We start from the raw sequence: 16204 nt of genomic DNA, 5'->3' as shown, positions 1-16204 counted from the left end.
ATAGGAATCGCGAGATGGCTAGATCTTAGAAATGAGGAAGCGGTTTCATTTTATATGCCTGTCACTTTCTCTTTGTTCCTGCTGTCTGTAATGATAGATGAATCAAAAATTTTCAATTGAACTTATTCTTTCAATTGGTATTTTTGTATATCTTCTTATTTTAGGAAAATGGAAACTTAGGTAAATGCTTTAGAAACATATGTATAAAAATACCAGATTTCATTTAGCCCCTTTATGCTTACTCTAACCAGTTATTTTGGTTTTCTACTAGTGGCTTTAACTATAACTTCAGCTCTATTTATTGGTTTGAGCAAGATACGACTTATTTAAACTTTCTATTCAAAAGAAACTATTTAGAAAGGAAATCCTTCTGTGAGATTCTGTGTATTCTAGAGTTACTTACCATGTCAATTATCAATTCTTGGTCATTGAGATTCACATCAATTCGGATTAATATTTAGGTATAGATATTACCGCTTTTTTCTCCTTTTCAAAAACAAAATTGAAATGATTGAAGTTTTTCTATTTGGAATCGTCTTAGGTCTAATTCCTATTACTTTGGCTAGATTATTCGTAACTGCATATTTACAATACAGGCGTGGCGATCAGTTGGACCTTTGATTAATTCAAATTTGATTGGCCTCCTCCTTTCTTTAATCCACAGGAGGTCCAATTTGAATTATTGTGCAAGCGACTGAATTCATTTTATTTTAATTGGATCCATGAAGAAAAAATCACGCTCTGTGGGATTTGAACCCACGACATCGGGTTTTGGAGACCCACGTTCTACCGAACTAAACTAAGAGCGCTTTCTTATCAGAATAGAAAAGAATGTAAAGAAAAAATTCTTTTTTTTTTAAAAGAATCCATTTTTATTTTATATGCATATATGCTATAGTTTCATAAAAATGAACGATTCCGCGCAACGCAATTTGAACCGATCTTGGTTGATTCCTCGTTACTGCTCAAAGGGTCAGTAATAGGTAGGGATGACAGGATTTGAACCTATGACATTTTGTACCCAAAACAAACGCGCTACCAAGCTGCGCCACATCCCTTCAATTGTTCTACAGTATAATTGTAGAGAATTCCTGTCTTGTTTTCCACATCCCTATTTACTGCATTGAGAAACAAAGTTTTCTGACCATTTCGTCTTTTTTTGGCCTCATTTAACATTTTTGAATATATAATAATAAGAAAGGGAAATCTTATGGATCGTTGTACATTTCAATTGGAATTAGGGATTCCGTGTACAACTCTAAGTAACCCTTAACTACATATACATCTGATTATATATGCTTTATGTATTAAAATAAAAAAAAGGAGGTTTTTCAATGCGAGATCTAAAAACATATCTCTCTGTGGCCCCAGAACTAAGTACGCTATGGTTCGGGGCTTTAGCAGGTCTATTGATAGAGATTAATCGTTTTTTCCCCGATGCGTTGACATTCCCCTTTTTTTCATTATAGCTATTGACACCGGAAGGAATGAAGAAGATTAGAAATACAATCAAATACCTTTGACTAATCCCCCCTTATTTTCTCTTTTTTCCCTTTTTTTCTAATTTAGAATAAGGGATGAAAGGGAAAGAATAAAAGTGGATTCAACCTCTGCGAGACTCAGTCTCAAACTCGAATTAAAAAAATGAAAGGTGAGGATAGAGTAGGAAAGTCGCGGTCTAGGGCAAGAATACAAGATCTTTAACTGCCCTTCGGATTTAAATAGATTTTTGAACTCATTGTCTTACTTATTATTTATTATGTATGACTTTGGGCTTTGATTTCATTTATTTTTATCTTTTAAAGGTGGATTTCAAGTTAATAACTTCTATTTTTTCCTTCCTTTCTTTTTCTTCATTTCGAATTAAAATAGAAGAGTTGAGTAAATCAAAAATCCAAAGGAGGTTCATGGCCAAGAAGAAAGGTGCGCGGGTAACGGTCATTTTGGAATGTACCAGTTGTATACAAAAAGATGTTAAGAAGGTATCAACGGGTATTTCTAGATATATTACTCAAAAGAATCGGCACAATACGCCCAATCGATTAGAATTGAGAAAATCCTGTCCCTATTGTTACAAACATACGGTTCATGGGGAAATAAAGAAATAGATTGAACCAAGGATGTCTTATCCTTGAAAGGGGAGAAAAATGACATTATATAGAACACATTGAAATTGAAATAGAAGATATTGCATTTAAATAAAATGAATCCTATTTGTAGTTCAAATGACAATTAAGGAATAGGATTTTCGGGATAAGAAATAAACTAAACAAACAAACCATGGATAAATCCAAGCGACCCTTTCTTAAATCCAAGCGATCTTTTCGTAGGCGTTTGCCCCCGATTCAATTGGGGGATCGAATTGATTATAGAAACATGAGTTTAATTAGTCGATTTATTAGTGAACATGGAAAAATCTTATCTAGACGAGTGAATAGATTGACCTTGAAACAACAACGATTAATTACTATTGCTATAAAACAAGCTCATATTTTATCTTTGTTACCCTTTCTTAATAATGAGAAACAATTTGAAAGAATTGAGTCGACTACTAGAACTACCGGTCTTAGAACCAGAAATAAATAGGCTTGTTTTTTGTTCACTTCAATCAGAATTCCAACCTGAACTCAAACATGGATTGGTTTTTTTTTTTTTGACAAATCTTAGAATCCAGATTTTTGTGTCGTAAAAAAAAACTAATCAGAAAAAAAATATTTTTTTATTGAACGTGTTCATTCATTTTGACTACTTTAAGCGCATTCTCATAGTCATTTTGACTCCAACTCCACCCTCCCAGAGTGCATTCTCCGGGGAACCTCATTTAAATTATTTCGATGTATTCTTTCCAATCCACTTTTTCTCTAATTTCATTAGAAATCATATAAAGACAATTCCTATTTGATATAGCTATTTGGGTACTCCCTCCGCCTTCTCAGCAGTTTCTTCCCTCCTGCCAAATTATACCATTTTCGTCCATAGAAAATGATGTTAGCAATGAATGACTCATTCTAGAAAGTAATAGAATGTCACCGAATTACTCCCCCGTTCTAGAAATGAATGTTTGTCACATTTTTCTATTTCTGTTCATCCCACGAAATTGATCATTTTTCTATTTCTGTTCATCCCACGAAATTGATCACATTTCATATTGATCTCATCTTATGCTAACTCATTTTCACTCGCATTTTGTTATTAAACTAATAGTGCTCCATATAAAAGACACATTTTCCAATACATTTTCTAAATTCATGTATGGTTAAAGTGTAATAAAATTTATAGAATGGAGGGAGTATAACGCAAAATTGATTCTACAGTAAAATAGATAGAAGAAAAAGTGATAGAAGTATTATTTATGAGTCTATCTCATCATAATGATAAACTTAGGACTCGTTTGATAAAAAAGATGGGATATGAAAAGATATGTAAAACAAGATAAGAAATACGGGCTTCATGTCAAGATATGCAAAGATATTTTTTTTTCCCGTTGTTGTTTGATAGAAAAGAAATTATCTAAATTTGTATTGTATATTAAATAACATGGCTTAACTTGACAAATTAGTGAGATACATAAACAAGGTTAATGTTATAATTTTGGTAAGATTAGATAGGGTCCTGGTCTTATATTGGGCTTTGAGTTAAGCTTAACTATGATATCAAACAATTAGAAATGTCCATATATAATTCTTTATCTTGCTATTACTAATTTATCAAACATGCTCTTAGTGTTAGACCAGTTAATCACCTACTAATTTTGATGTAGAATAACATGACTAATTTCACTATATCTTGTCATTTTTAAGAGAACGCATTATGTATGAACTATGAACTGGATTAGCACTTAGAAAAGGGGAGAAACAGAAAAAGTAATTCGAGAAACCAAAATATTGAATTTCCAAATAAAATCTGCATTCTCAACTGAAGAAATTCATCGAAATCTATCCACACAAAAGTAGAAATCATTCAATTCGAATGATGTTTTCAAAAATCCCTAATTCATATAAGTCAAACGGCCCAAGCCGCAACTGCATACCCAACGGTGGAAGGAGAAGAATCATTCGAATCCCTAACAGCCCTAGCCGAAACTGCAGGCCCAACGGTGGAAGCAGAAGAATCATTCGAGTCCGAAACTGCATACCCAACGGTGGAAGCAGAGGAATCATTCGAATCCCTAATACCCCTAGCCGAAACTGCAGCCCCAACGGTGGAGGGAGAAGAAGCATTCAAAACCCTACCAATCTCAAAGCAAACGAACGCATCAACACACGCGTAGCGCACCTGCGTTGGCGTGAGCCACGGATTGTCCCAGCGGCTCATCGTCACATTCTTCGGCTTTTCCACCGCCTTCCCCAGCACCAGCGCCGCCAGGCTTTTCACGCCGGAGTTCTTCAGATCGCGCCGCCCGTACCTCTCCGCCGCAAGCTCCCTCAGATCCACGGGATTGGTGTTGAATCCGAACCGGTAGTCCTTCTGCAGCTTCTTCAGATCCTCCGCGATACCGATCCCGACGAACGTGTGCCTAGGGTTCGCGAGGAAGGAGACGAGCGACGGCGGCACGGAGGGGCTGTGGATCAGCTGGAAGATGAGGCAGCGGCGGCCGACGCAGAGCTGGAGGGTGGCGGCGGGGTGGGTGACGTGGCGCTGGAAGGAGGGGCGCCACTCGACGTCGAGGCCGACGATGAGGTGGCCGGCGTCGATTTGGCGGCGGTAGACGGCCTGGACTCCGGAAATCCACTGCGAGACGATGGTGGGATCCCAGGTGAGGGTGGTGAAGACGGAGTCGCCGAAGAAGGTGACGTCATAGGTGTTGTGCGTCTGGTAGGGAAGCTTGTGGTCGACGATGGCGCTCGACGGCGGCATCTCCGCCTGTGAAATTGATGTGGAGAATAACAAATTGAGAGGAAAGGGATCTCAACCGTCGATTCAGGTTAATCTCTCAACGAAAAGTATTTATATAGATTTATAAATTTATTGTAATTTTACCAAAGATTAGTTATGATTCCCGAAGCAGTCTTGCATATCTGCAGTCTTACAGTATTTATGAATTTCAATCGAGATATTAACTTCTTTGGAAGCAGTCTTGCATGTCAAGATAAAATTAATGTACATAAGTATATGGAGTAAATAATTGGACTTTATAGATATTTCAAATTTAACTTACTTCATAAACAGTAGAGTAGTACTACTATTAATTAATTTAAAAATAATTAGAAAAGATGATATCTACATAATTATCTACAAATCAAATTGAAAATCTTGAGTGACTTTATCATAAATCAAACTCTTTTTAGTGATATCTTTTAAAATATTGGACCAATTTTAATAAGGAATATACTCCATTCCATACTAACATAACAGATTTAAATAAATTGGTACAATTCAATTTCAAATTTGGGGACATTATTTAAGAAGTACTGGTATAATTTTACATTTACCATTCTTTTGTTTAATAGCATGAGTATGCATGACTGATGTCACTGATCTTAAACAAGTTTTTTCTGCTTTTGCATAGTACATACTACTCCATAAGTTCGATTATCTACATTCCAGATTTATTTTACGAATATGAGCATACTTTACAAGACATGACAAAATCTGTGACGATATGGTGTTTATTGAAACAAAATAGTGAATGAAGAACTCAAAGTCATGTCATGAGTCAGCATCCAATATAGGAAATTTATATTGGAGCTTTGGAAAAGGTGGAAAAAGTGAACAAAAAAGCAAGATAAAAAGAAAATACCAATCAAAAGGAAGGACAATAGGAGGCAGGTTTCAATGATAAAATTGATACAGTACTACTAAGTTAAAAAGATGGCAATAGATTCGAACAAAATATGAAAAATTCAAAATTAGAAACACATTATAGAACACGAGAGTTCAGTTGGGATCATCAAAGATCCATTCCCTGAACACCATCTGCAAAAACTGAATCTATGGATAAAAACACAACAAATTTATTCAAATCACACCCCCACAAACCAATCTTGAGTAAAAGCTAAAGCAATAACAATCTCTGTCTGAACACTGATCTAACTGACTTATTACAAAGGCTTTGTCCAAGATGAAAAGCCTTCGATACTAAACACAGTTGATGTTCGATCGATACGATAAAGACAAGAACAACAAAGACAATAGAAACAAGGAAGAAAACAAACAGCTAAACACAAGCTCTAATAGAAAGGATGGCAATCTTGCCATATCCCTTTTCCCTCACACACACTACCAATTTTGTTATCTACATTATATCCAATGTCATCTACGGTGTTAGTAGACCATATACACAGTTATCCGATGCTACATACAGGTGGGGTCGCGGTTTTATACACCTCATTTTTATACTTGTTTTACGTTCTTAGAAGGCACAAGAAGTTCTTAACCTGTGTTTGGCCAAGCACATGGATGTTTTCTCCTCGAAGGCCTCGGGCAGGAGGTGTTGGAATGCCTCCAGGAATGAATGCCATTCCTCGTTGCCCATGTCCGCAAAGGAAATGCTTTGGCTGTTAGAGTTGTATGGTGCAGGGGAGCTCAGACTCCTCATCAATCCACCTATATACATAACATACATATATGCACACACATTCATTTCAAAATATTTGAAAATGGGAGTTTTTGATGAGGAGTTTATCACCTGCTTTGTGGCGGTTCTTGAAAGTACGAGGAATGAGCACTTCATCAGCTTCTGCAATGTGATGATCCTCATCGATGAGTCCCATGTTCAAGCTAGCCTTAGCAGCAACACATAAGTTCTCCAAAGAGCTGCAATGCTCTTTCCCACCAAGCAATTCTCGGGTCATCATCTCACCTATGTCGACAAGGCATAAACCGTAGGCCACTGCTTGTTTCAAGAATATCGTGCAGAGGATAAGAACACGAACGGAGGACTCCCTGATTGATGGGATGTGAGTCCTTAGCAGCTCGGCGTCCTTAAAGGGGTCGAGGCTGGAGATGTAATCAGCTTCAGCCTCCGAGAAAGGCAGGGAAGCCTGAGGCCAGTGCTGCCACTCGTAATAAGGATTGTCAAGGCACTCAGGCAAGCAGAAGCCATGATCTATGGGGACGAGCTCAGCTTTTCCTAGGCCGTAACTCTCGTTTTCTTGCCTCACGAGAAGGTTCCCGGCGTGCCTGTCGAGATTCATCAGCCTTATGTCTAGAATGCCAATGCGATGAACACAGGTGACTGAGAAGCTCGAAGGGCCCAAATCTCCAGCGTCAGAGTCATGATTGACGAAGCGCTGGAGGGATGCAATCTTGTAACTCGGGTTTGAACCTGAATCTGAGCCAGACTTGAGTAGACCGAAGTTGAAATGCGAGAGTTTAACTAATGCAGTTGGAGGGACACCGGAGAAACCACCATGGTCAAGGAGATAAGCAGCGGATTCACGAGCACCGGTCTCACCAATCCTGATAGAGCTTTTCATCCCCGGTTGCCCTAACATCCGTCCACCAAAGCCTTTCGGATTGTTGATCGCTAGAGGCTCCTCATCAACCGGCTTCGCAACAGCTATAGTGCGACCATTCCGAGCATGTAAGAAGTAGGCACCACCAAGGCCACTCGGAGCCCTCTCTAGTTCAACACCAGTGGACATTGCCATGGCAACCTCCACAACGAGGGCATTCACTTGGGGCAGGGCGTGCCCCACAATGATCTCAATCCTTGGGCTCGCTGAGAAGTCATCCTCTGCATTGGAGGAATTGTGGGAGAGGCATGGCGTGGAGGAGCTCCTGTGGATGCAAGAGAAGTTGAACTTGGATTGACTCAACTCGATCATTTTGCAGTCAAGGTGAGGATGGCATCGCGGAGGGAAGGCTAACGGTTTGAATCCATGAACTTGATTAACAGCTGCAGCCATCTCAGGGGGAGTCTCAAATTATCACTACTACGCATACTAAAGGGCTGCTTGTTTGCAAAATTCTCTCTAGAGGATTAGTCTGCTTAGGAGATTAGACATCACATTTCTGCAACAAAGGATACATATATACGAGGTATCATCGCCTTCGTCTACATCAAAGAGTGCAGCAACGGTATGAAAGAGGAAGAAGCATCAAACTCACCCAAGGTTTCAAAAAAGAGGCGGTTAGATTCAAGAACAAGAAAAAGAAATGTGCGCTAATCTCCGTAGACCTACAGATGAAACAAACACAACTAAGCATACATTATGATCTGAGGCTTTGAATAAACAGAAATTTAAACTGATCATCAATGAACAAGGAATTATAGATTGATTTGCAGTATTTCATCAAAACCTACCGTCGAAATAAAGCTCTCGCTCGCCCCTCCGCTTAGAAGTCGCCAAATTTGTCTGCAATAAAAATGCAATACATGTAAAATTTTTATGCACAAAAATCATTCCGATTTCAATGTTAGAGATTTGATAATGTTATAAAATGTGAGAACCAATTTGACGTGTTTTATCGTTTAACATCGGTAAATTGGATCAAAAAGTAACAAAAACAACAAAATCTCGAAAACGAATGCAGAGATTGACAATAATCAGGGAAAATTGATAAATTATACAAAAATCGATTAAATGAACATCATTATCACGTTGTTTGTAATATGAAATAGAGAGAGAGAGAGAGAGAGAGGGAAGGGAGAGACTCTGAACACCGGCGAAGCGTTCAGGAAGATGAAACGGCAACGGAAGAGCGCGGGAACGGATTATTCCGTCAAGTAAAAGAAATCCTCGTGGAGATAGAATAGAGAAATGATGCCTTCCTTTATTTCTCTCTAAAATTGGGACAATTTTCTTTCTCACTTCCCCACCACCGCTCCGATGTTTTTGCAGAAATGGTGCAACGCCTTTTTTTGAACAACATCGTATTTAATCGCTTCAATAATTTTATTGTTTTCTCTAATTAATTAATTACTCCTACTTTTATTTTTTTACTTGACGTTTTTACGTCCTTAGTATTTTGTTTGGGTGGCAATATTTAAACCAAATTGTCCATGCAAAAATAAATATTATGGTGTCTTCTCAAATATAATCAAATGATAATGAAAACAACACATAATTCACTATTCAGATTTTGTGGACAAGATAAATATTGTATGTGAATATTGAAGAATATTGTCCTACAGAATGAAAGTGATACAACTTATTTTCTGAAAGGGGTCCTTTATTATATAGTTAATTTTTTTTAATAATAGTTCATTGCAACTATATTATCATCTATCAAGAAACACGGATAGTTTGATTTTACTTTGTGGGAGCAAAATCAATCTTTATATGTATAATATATAAAATCACAATTTCAACGGTCACTTTTCCCACTAAATTTTTTGTCTTCTAATTTCCAAAAGCAAATCAAGCTTTGACTGCTGCTGCTTTTGGAGTTGCTCCTTTTAACTGACCACCACCATTTGCAGGCTGTTGCTTTACCACCTCCTTGCCGAGTTTCGCCTCCTGCACCTCGTCGCCCTGAGAAGAAGGGCACGAACGGCCACTGCTGCGGATGAGATCCTTGATGGCCAATACGAGCTCTTTATCCTTCTTCAAGGACTCTATTGTGACGTGTACTCCTGATCGAGACACAACCTATGGTAAGAAACTAGACGACGTATATATAAATGATCAAGAAGAAGATGCATAGATCGTTGCAGATTTCAAGCTATAAGACATAATAACGAGAGAAAGAGAGTTCATAGGCATCTATTCTTGCAGGTTGAGGGAGATGACATACTGAACCGCCAATAGTGTTTTGGATTCGTGGGGTCGTTTATCGTCTCCTCAACAGCAGGGCGTGTTGTGTATTCTTCTTTCAGCGCTAGCAAATCCTGATAAAGACGAATATCATGTCGTGTGTTCAAAATACAGAAGAACGGCGATCATGAGTTCAAATCCCGACCAAAAAAACGAATCCCATTTCGTGAGTTTAAAACGCATACGAACAAGATCACGTGTTCAAATCCCATCAAAACTATCATGTTTCGTATTAGAGCGTCCACCACAGCTATTTGAAATACCTGAAGCGGGAAAATCGCCCACATGGATGGGGATTCAACGTGCTGCCGCAAAATGAAGTGTGCGATCTGTGGAGTACACCTGTCGGGTGGGAGCATGTCGGAGCCCAGCATCGCCTTGAAAAAATTGCGCCTTCGCTCTTCATCTTCTTCCCACCAAGCACGGAGAGTTGAGCAGTCGTGGCACGATGGAGCACATACCTAAACGGCAACAGAAAACCATTTTATTCTATCCTATTACTACTACTACTCTTCAAGGGCACAAATATAGCCATCGGTTCGTTTCATATCAAACTTATGCACAAGAAAAATAGTTTAGGAACAGGCTGTTACTGTCATATAGCTATATTGCGAGGGGATGCCGAATTCAAGCCCGGGCTCATTGGGCATGCGTTGTATGCGCAGTCCAATCAAACCTAATTCTTGCATCACCTGCATCAAAGAATAAATCAAGATTTTGAGCATATTGTAAAGTTTGGTACACAAAAAAGCGTTTCGCGTTTTGTAAAGAGATATTATACAAAATCATACAGGGTGAACGCAAGAAGGAATTAAGCCAAGATCTTCGCCACAAGCCAGCATATCGGATGAGTTCAACAGAGCCGGCAATGTCTTGAGCGCATTTTGACGCCACAGATCCTCTTGCCTCTGGAAATAGTAATCGTAATATAGTCTTTTCAACACATTCTGGCTGCGAAAATGTGGTTGCTAGTCAGAGATAAACAATTGTGACCGGAAAGAGAAAATATATGATGAAATGTTTTTTCCAGTACAAATACAGCATCTACCTGTGCTGGTCTAAACCAGTAAAGCTCGACGTGTCTTCAAGGTTGAAACGGGGATAAAACATCTTGGGATCTTCGGGGTCTCTAAGGAGGACGACATTCTGCAATAGTATTCAAAGATATTATAATATCCCTTCTCAAGCTAGTATGGAGAAAGAGATCATTTCATATACTTGCCTGAATAAGATCAAAGAGGCTGCGGCGAAGTTTATCTTCACTCTCCAAAAAGATTGATCTTTCCAAGCACGACTTCAGCTTGGCCGCAATTTTCTTTTCGGTATTGCTGTCCTCCTTGAACTGCATTGATCACGTGGAGTAGAATCAACGCTTTTGAGCTGAGTAGCTATGCTCTTTACATGTTTCACTAGTTGACCTCGGTTTTTTAATTCAGCGTGCAGTTAAGAGTAATCAAAAGATAAGAAACGCGTATGTGCTCTCGACTATATATCACACCTCGTAATGGTCCTTCTGATATTCGTTTAAGAAATTGGAAGCAACTACAGTCCACAAAGCTCCAAACTTCTCCTGAAATAAAATCGTGTGGATGCAATATTATACGTATATGAAAATGCATTAGTTACTATATGCTACAAAGCCCAAGCGAGACTTGCACCTGTAACAGTGATTTTGTAATGTATGGGCGGCTCAAACGATTAAAGTCCCATATTCCTTCCTTTTCGAGTTCTTCCTACAATAATAATCGCTGAAGTGTGTGAACAAAAAGCCTAAAATATAGGCGAGAATATTGAGTACAAAGGTTGAAATTTAAGATATATGCCTGGCTAAGAGGAATAGATGGTCGGAACTTTCCACAGAGACCCGTCATGGAATGATCCGGAAGCTCCCAGATTCTGAAGAAGCCCAGAATGTGATCGATCCTGTATGCCGTGAAGTACTTAGCCATCTGCAAACAAAGACAGAAAACATGTTATTACAAACTCAAACCACATATGAAAAGGGATGAGTATGATTAGAAGAAGTCGAGCATGGGACCTGTGATAAACGACCACGCCACCAGCCATAGTTGTCCTTGGACATTTCTTCCCAATTATAAGTCGGAAAGCCCCAATTTTGTCCGTTTTTATCAAAATAATCTGGTGGAGCCCCGGTCGAGGTGTTCATGCGAAAGAGAGTTGGATATACCCAAGTATCTACGCTGTTGCGGTCAACTCCAATCGGAAGATCTCCTTTTAATACTACTCCTTTCTTTCTCGCATATTCAGCAGCTTCTGATAACTATTAACACAAAAATAACCCTAATTGCTCGATGGCAATTCAGATCGAAGACAAACGCTTTGAAACTGAAATTGAATACATACTTGTTTGTGTAAATGGAATTGGATGTAGTAATGAAATCCAATTATATCATAGTGCAAGCTCTCTTTGGAGACTAGTTTCTCAAGCTGAAAATAAAGGAAAAACGGTTGACACAACTGAGGTTGGCATCGGAATAGTTTATATAAGTAAACGGAGTTAAACTAATTCATCACCCCGTCACCTTGTCTGTAGAAAAATTAGAAAAACGACCCCACTGACTGTGATCCGATGTTTCAAAAAAGTCCCTCAGAAAACAGAATGCCGCGTAGGGTTTCAACCATTCCTATCATCCAAGAAAATTATAATTTAGAATCATAAAAAGTGTTAAAGCCGTAAATTTGGTAAAGATATAGTAACCTGGTTCTCGGAAAAATAATTCTGGAATTCTGCCGAACCAAGTATAGTTTCCTTCTCCTTAGCATAAATCTTCTTGGCAATCGAAAGTTTTGCAGCCATGGTAGCGTCATAATCGACATCCTGCAAGAGCAAATATGAAAAGTTGGAATCGTGGGTTGTAAGCATGCTTCCGCCTTCGGGTCCAACTTTATCAATTTAGCAATCTTAAACAACGAACAATGCATATGATATCATGGTGGAAATAGCGGATACATGCATTAACATATATGTTACAGAGTAAAAGAAATAGTGGTACCTTTTTATCAAGGTCTTTTCTCGTCTGCTCTATCTCTTGCTGCATGGGGCGAAAAAAGTAAAACATGAAGTTTGCATTATTTCCACGAAAATGCACCTGTGGCTCGGAGATACTTTACTATGTTATACAATAATCGGCATTTACAAGACCGTACCTTGATATCCTCTGAAAGATTTTCTGAGAGGGCCTGCACTCTTAGGTATAACGGATGTAATGCAAATACCGAGAGAGAGCTACAAGACAGAAGATTCAAGCATTAATTTAAAATGGTCGACAACGTGATGTATGTAGTAGCAAAACATTTCACTATATATGGCTGTTTGTTTACCTGTAGGGGTACGAGTCCCACCACATTCCGTGTACAGAGGTATCGTTAATTGGCAAAAGCTGAACCAAATGGAAGCCCGAGTTGACTGACCAGTCGACTAGTAACTTCAGATCAAGAAACTCCCCAACTCCCAAATCAGCCTCTGACCGCAGGGAAAACATGGGGATAGCTACTCCGGCACCCCTCCAAGGCATATCCTGACAAAACAATCGGGTTACTTTGATATTAAGGGTTCAAATTAACAAGGAAAAAACAAACATGTATAACTAACTCTGATTTGGCCATCTGAAAGGATAATGTAGTTGGGTTGACCGGCTGAGAAATTGACAGAGAGTTCTCTATTAGCACCAATTTCCAGGGCTAGTTTTTTAGTTTTGCCGTATTTGCAATATCTATATGTGAGCATTGTTAAGGAAACAGAGATATACGTGATAGAGACATATATATTAGTAGTTACGAGAATCTAATAAATCAGTTCCTCGTGCCTACAGCAGACACATGAAGGATATTTTACGGGAAATTCATCCTTCTTCAATACAGATTCAGCCACCCATACTGATTCACCGGCATAACTGAGTTTGAGGGCACCCTCAGTCTTCCACTGCCCCAGCTTCGAAGGACTACCGATCACATATACCTACCGATATTCACACAAGAAACCATGTATTAAACTCGAGATTCAACAAATTCCACGATGTTAAAATTGCTCGGACCTAAACGGGATTTGGAAAATAAGGACTCACCGATGTGTCAGCTTCAATATTCGGGCAGCAAATGCGGAATTGCACGACAACTGAATCTGTTCAACACATTAGTATGTCAAATTAGTATCTCTAGGATGAAATGATACCCAAAGATAAACATAAGTCCTTTACCTTCATTATCCGACACATTCTGAACTGATTCGAGGGGTCTCTCGATTTTCAGACTAGCACTGTTTCGAAATATGACATTTTTAAATGCACTTCTTAAAACTAGATCATCAGAACCAGTCTGCAGTTAGAATACAGAAAAATTCAGTTAGCAGCTTCTTCTCGTGATAAATATGGCCTGCCAGTGAAAATATTTCTTTTACAAAATATCTAGCTCCTCCAAAATACGCGTCTAATTTTAGCATAACTAATCAATCCAAAAGAAATGTCATCAATCAATTGTTAACTCAAGAACTCCAACAAAAGGAAGAACCAAAACACATGAACAGTATACAAGACATACGCATAAAGAAAGATATCCACAACAATGTGGTGATAGGAAAAGACATGAAAAATTAGTCACCTGCCATAGATCATGAAGCTCAAGCAACTGCCCATGTTGAGCACTATCAGGCAATGACATTTTTCTCTTCTTACCCGCCTCCCATCTTATCACGTTTTTCTTATCATCTACCACATAGTAGCTGTACTCGCAAGTAAAACCAGCCGGGACAGAGAGACTACCAGACCATATCAGATCATCCCCGTGGTGAGCGGGCCTCAAAAGAAGGCCTTTCTTCACGTCCCACGAGCCAAGGACACGTTCAGAGCCACACACAAGTATCTGCTGCCCCCAGTGGGTGAAGTACGGTATTCTGAAGCTAATAATCACCGAATTGGACGGCTTTCCCCCGATTAACAGACTCAGGTTTGACATTTCTTGGACAAGATGTCAACTGCAACAGGGTGCTGCAGATGGGGTTAATTGGTAACAAAAGCAACAAATAATTTGGCTTTCTACCTCAAATTATGGGTTCATTTATAAAAGCAAACAACACAGTTACAAATGTGGCTTTGAAATGGCTATTAGATTCACTTTTCAAGCTTAAAACCATTTTAAACAGCTCAAACATTTTAAGAGTTGTGTAATCAAATAGTAATATAAACTACTAAGATGTAAAAAGGCAATTGCGAAACAGACAAATTTGTTCTTCAGTATCGAATTCAATATTCCTAATTCATGAGAAGTGAGAGAACATTTCTATAGACAAACAGCACGATATCGGCATCCAGACTAAAAAATCAAGAAAGTTGAAAAGGTGGAATTTTAAAGAAAAAAGTTGGTGAATGGTGAGACTTGAGAGTGATCACATACCACTCAAACTGCTAAATTCTTTAACTGAACCAGCAAATATACCACAGTTTCTGATAATTAAAAAAAAAACACCACTAAAGTGCACAACAGCACACCACATAAAGAATCAAGAACGAATCCAAGCATGATTATGTTTCCTCATATTTAAGAAAATCAAGAACGCACCTTTTTCCTTGCTAGCAATGCGAGATTATAGAATGGAGGAAGAAGAAGGCGGTGGGTCTCTCGGTGTATCTTGAAATAGTGAAAAGAGCGACTGATATACTATATATTTATTGCATTTTTGTGTAGGAACGATTTTTTTATAGGGTTGCGAATTGCGATGGAGATAGACAAAGATGAGATATTTTGCCATGTGAAGCAAAATATAATTAATAACCCCTACCTCTCAAGTTGTTAAACTGAGAATTGAGGTGACACACTCACACTTAAGTGAAAGAATGCACAAGCAAGATTTAATTCCTGTTTTATTTTAATAATCCCACTTTGCTCAATCAAAATTCTGCGTTTTGACTCGGACCCTGAATTTTCTCCAAATAAAGCTACCGTCTTGCCGTATTACGGCGGTTCCTACAGAAAAATCTCTTATTTCCAGGATTTTTTGATAATTTAATTACAGTTACGTGAGATTGAAAAAAATCAACATTTTGTATGGTCATAATTCTCTTTCTCTCTCATTCACTCTAAAGTATTGTTGTCGCAACCCTTTGGACATGAACATTGCAAAAAAGCACAAGAAAATGGCAAATAAACGATCGCAACCTCTGCGGTCCCAGTTTTTCTCAAATGGGATCAGTGTATTTGAATACTATTGTTGGCAAACAAATATCTTCGTTGAAAATCATTACAATGTCTATTTTTTAAGCGTTATACACTTTTGAGATTTGACTCTAATTAGAAAATCGAAGACACTTTATCGAAATAATTCAAGGCTTATGCAGCTATGCTCAATATATAGCCTTTACTCTGATCTGATTTAGCCTGAATTTGAAAATATTACAATTGTAACATGATGTATTTATTTACGGCTTTCACTTTATAGATCAAGTCACATTTTACAAGTACCTTTAAAATGGTTTCATTAGTTTTCACGA

General features: G+C 38.4%; 3 protein-coding genes and 2 non-coding genes across 8 annotated transcripts; all 5 read right to left on the bottom strand.

The window, feature by feature from the left end:
• Positions 1-735: 735 nt before the first annotated feature.
• On the bottom strand, positions 736-809 carry TRNAW-CCA (transfer RNA tryptophan (anticodon CCA)). Its single transcript has one exon. It is a non-coding gene; the product is annotated as a tRNA-Trp (tRNA).
• Positions 810-984: 175 nt separating this feature from the next.
• On the bottom strand, positions 985-1058 carry TRNAP-UGG (transfer RNA proline (anticodon UGG)). Its single transcript has one exon. It is a non-coding gene; the product is annotated as a tRNA-Pro (tRNA).
• A 2780-nt stretch (positions 1059-3838) lies between these two features.
• On the bottom strand, positions 3839-5058 carry LOC125189440 (3'-5' exonuclease-like). 2 transcript variants are annotated; one of them, XM_089057950.1, is made up of 2 exons: positions 4276-5058; positions 3839-4187 (listed from the first exon to the last, which is right to left on the bottom strand). In XM_089057950.1, exons 1-2 carry the CDS (start codon positions 4855-4857, stop codon positions 3957-3959), a joined length of 813 nt encoding a protein of 270 aa, XP_088914076.1. In that variant the 5' UTR covers positions 4858-5058; the 3' UTR covers positions 3839-3956. The 2 variants fall into 2 exon arrangements, with proteins under 2 accessions (XP_088914076.1, XP_047942676.1); XM_048086719.2 differs by having other exon boundaries at positions 3839-5052.
• Positions 5059-5826: 768 nt separating this feature from the next.
• Positions 5827-8807, bottom strand: LOC125198964 (phosphatidylinositol 4-kinase gamma 8-like). 2 transcript variants are annotated; one of them, XM_048097173.2, is made up of 5 exons: positions 8600-8807; positions 8249-8300; positions 8053-8122; positions 6629-7956; positions 5827-6546 (listed from the first exon to the last, which is right to left on the bottom strand). In XM_048097173.2, the coding sequence occupies exons 4-5, from the start codon at positions 7848-7850 to the stop codon at positions 6353-6355; spliced, it is 1416 nt and encodes a 471-aa protein (XP_047953130.1). In that variant the 5' UTR covers positions 7851-7956; positions 8053-8122; positions 8249-8300; positions 8600-8807; the 3' UTR covers positions 5827-6352. The 2 variants fall into 2 exon arrangements, with proteins under 2 accessions (XP_047953130.1, XP_088914075.1); XM_089057949.1 differs by having other exon boundaries at positions 6629-8122.
• A 364-nt stretch (positions 8808-9171) lies between these two features.
• Positions 9172-15497, bottom strand: LOC125198962 (4-alpha-glucanotransferase DPE2). Of its 2 annotated transcripts, none has more exons than XM_048097172.2 (23): positions 15276-15497; positions 14319-14704; positions 13919-14036; positions 13787-13842; positions 13553-13680; positions 13315-13441; positions 13044-13240; positions 12870-12948; positions 12716-12754; positions 12421-12540; positions 12245-12346; positions 12066-12149; positions 11740-11982; positions 11525-11650; positions 11360-11434; positions 11200-11271; positions 10924-11043; positions 10750-10847; positions 10493-10652; positions 10295-10393; positions 9965-10162; positions 9682-9775; positions 9172-9520 (listed from the first exon to the last, which is right to left on the bottom strand). In XM_048097172.2, the coding sequence occupies exons 2-23, from the start codon at positions 14670-14672 to the stop codon at positions 9306-9308; spliced, it is 2904 nt and encodes a 967-aa protein (XP_047953129.1). In that variant the 5' UTR covers positions 14673-14704; positions 15276-15497; the 3' UTR covers positions 9172-9305. The 2 variants fall into 2 exon arrangements, with proteins under 2 accessions (XP_047953129.1, XP_047953128.1); XM_048097171.2 differs by having other exon boundaries at positions 14319-14691.
• Between the last annotated feature and the right edge of the window lie 707 nt (positions 15498-16204).

Source organism: Salvia hispanica, chromosome 5, assembly GCF_029641045.1.
Source record: "Salvia hispanica isolate PSC_SH4W2 chromosome 5, Shi_PSC_v1, whole genome shotgun sequence".
NCBI classification, from domain to species: Eukaryota; Viridiplantae; Streptophyta; class Magnoliopsida; order Lamiales; family Lamiaceae; genus Salvia; species Salvia hispanica.
The sequence above is the reverse complement of the archived record's forward strand: the minus strand, read 5'-3'. Positions and strand labels throughout refer to the sequence as shown.